Source organism: Propithecus coquereli, unplaced genomic scaffold, assembly GCF_000956105.1.
Source record: "Propithecus coquereli isolate 6110/MARCELLA unplaced genomic scaffold, Pcoq_1.0 Scaffold52, whole genome shotgun sequence".
NCBI classification, from domain to species: Eukaryota; Metazoa; Chordata; class Mammalia; order Primates; family Indriidae; genus Propithecus; species Propithecus coquereli.
In genome coordinates, this window is record NW_012151063.1 from 69,279 (window position 1) to 70,594 (window position 1,316).

The 1,316-nt window shown below is 53.5% G+C and overlaps 1 protein-coding gene across 4 annotated transcripts in view; it reads left to right on the plus strand.

Annotated features, from left to right (window-relative positions):
- IL3RA (interleukin 3 receptor, alpha (low affinity)) overlaps nt 1–1,316 on the plus strand; it is a 17,580-nt gene that overhangs the window by 12,950 nt on the left and 3,314 nt on the right. For all 4 annotated transcript variants that reach the window (XM_012656817.1, XM_012656818.1, XM_012656819.1 and 1 more), the window contains one exon: nt 618–733. In XM_012656817.1, coding sequence (XP_012512271.1) covers nt 618–733 — 116 coding nt within the window. The remainder of the gene's footprint in view (nt 1–617; nt 734–1,316) is intronic.

Consider the following 1,316-nt stretch of genomic DNA (forward strand, 5'->3'; position numbering starts at 1 on the left):
GATTCACCCCACCACAGAACTGTCTGCAGAGGTGCTTGCTGGTCTCCCCTTAGTCCTGGACACCCCCTAACACAGAGCCATTGGCCTCGATGGGCCTCCAGGCCTGTAACCTGATTGGGATCATCGCATGGTGGCCGGAGCCCCCTCGGCTACCTGCAGGCAGGCAGGGCACGTGGTCTTGGGAGCTGCCTTCAGCCCTCACTGCTGGAAGGGGCTCCTGCTCGAGCCAGACCTGCAAGTGCAGGACTGGATGTGCTTGTGGGGAAACTGAGGCAGCGTGGAATCAATGGTTCATGAATTAGCAAATGGGCGGAGAAAGTGGTTGTTCTGGGGGCTGCCCCATCAGGGAAGGAGCCGGCTGCACGGTTTGATGAAGGAAGCTTCTGGGGAGGGTCTCCTGGTACCACCTCTGACTTAGGCTAACGATCCCAACACAGTGTGTCCTGCGTCTCTCTCTGTTAATGCTTCTGCCCGTTCTTCCTCCCTGGAAGGGCATCCTCCTCTCCCCGCATCTCCCACCCCCCAGATTCGTAGGAGGCATATTTTAAAGTATCTCCAGGAAAAAAAAATTTTTTTTTGTTTTACTCATAGAAGTTTTTTCTTTCCCTGCCCCCCAGAGAAATTAACTCCACCCAACATCACCGTGACGTGTAATAAAACACATTCTTTCATGGAGTGGAAAATGTTAAGCTATTTCAATCACAGATTTAACTACGAACTGCAGATACAAAAGGTAAAGTTTGCCCCCCCCCCAGTACGAACTCCTTTCTCTCTCTCAGGGATTAGAGGCTGCAGGGCATAGCTGCAGCCAGAGGCGGAGTCCTAGCCAGGCTATAAGTCTGGTACAGCACCCGCCCTCCCTCCTGGGCCAGGGTACGCTGCCTGTGGCTCCCAATGGATGCATCGGGAAGCATCTGGGCAAGACAGCGGGTCCTGTTGGTGCACAAGTCCCTACGAAGCTCCCTCCCACGGGGACTTGCAACAGTGGCCCATGAGAAACGTTTTTTTGAGCACTACCTGCCACCGCTGCCCCAGGGGCATCTTCTGTTCTCAGCAACCTGCGCTCGGGGGGCCTTGGGGTAGGCAAAGTCTCCTCAGATACGATACAAAAACTATGAAACATTAAAAAATTCGTAAATAGGGCTTTAGCTAATCTAGAAATGTTGGCTGTTTAAAGACACCATGAAGAAACCGAAAGGCCGAGTGCGGTGGGTCACGCCTGTAATCCCAGCACTCTGGGAGGCCCAGGTGGGAGGATCAGTTGAGGCCAGGAATTTGAGACAAGCCTGGGCAACATAGTGAGACCCCATCTCTAT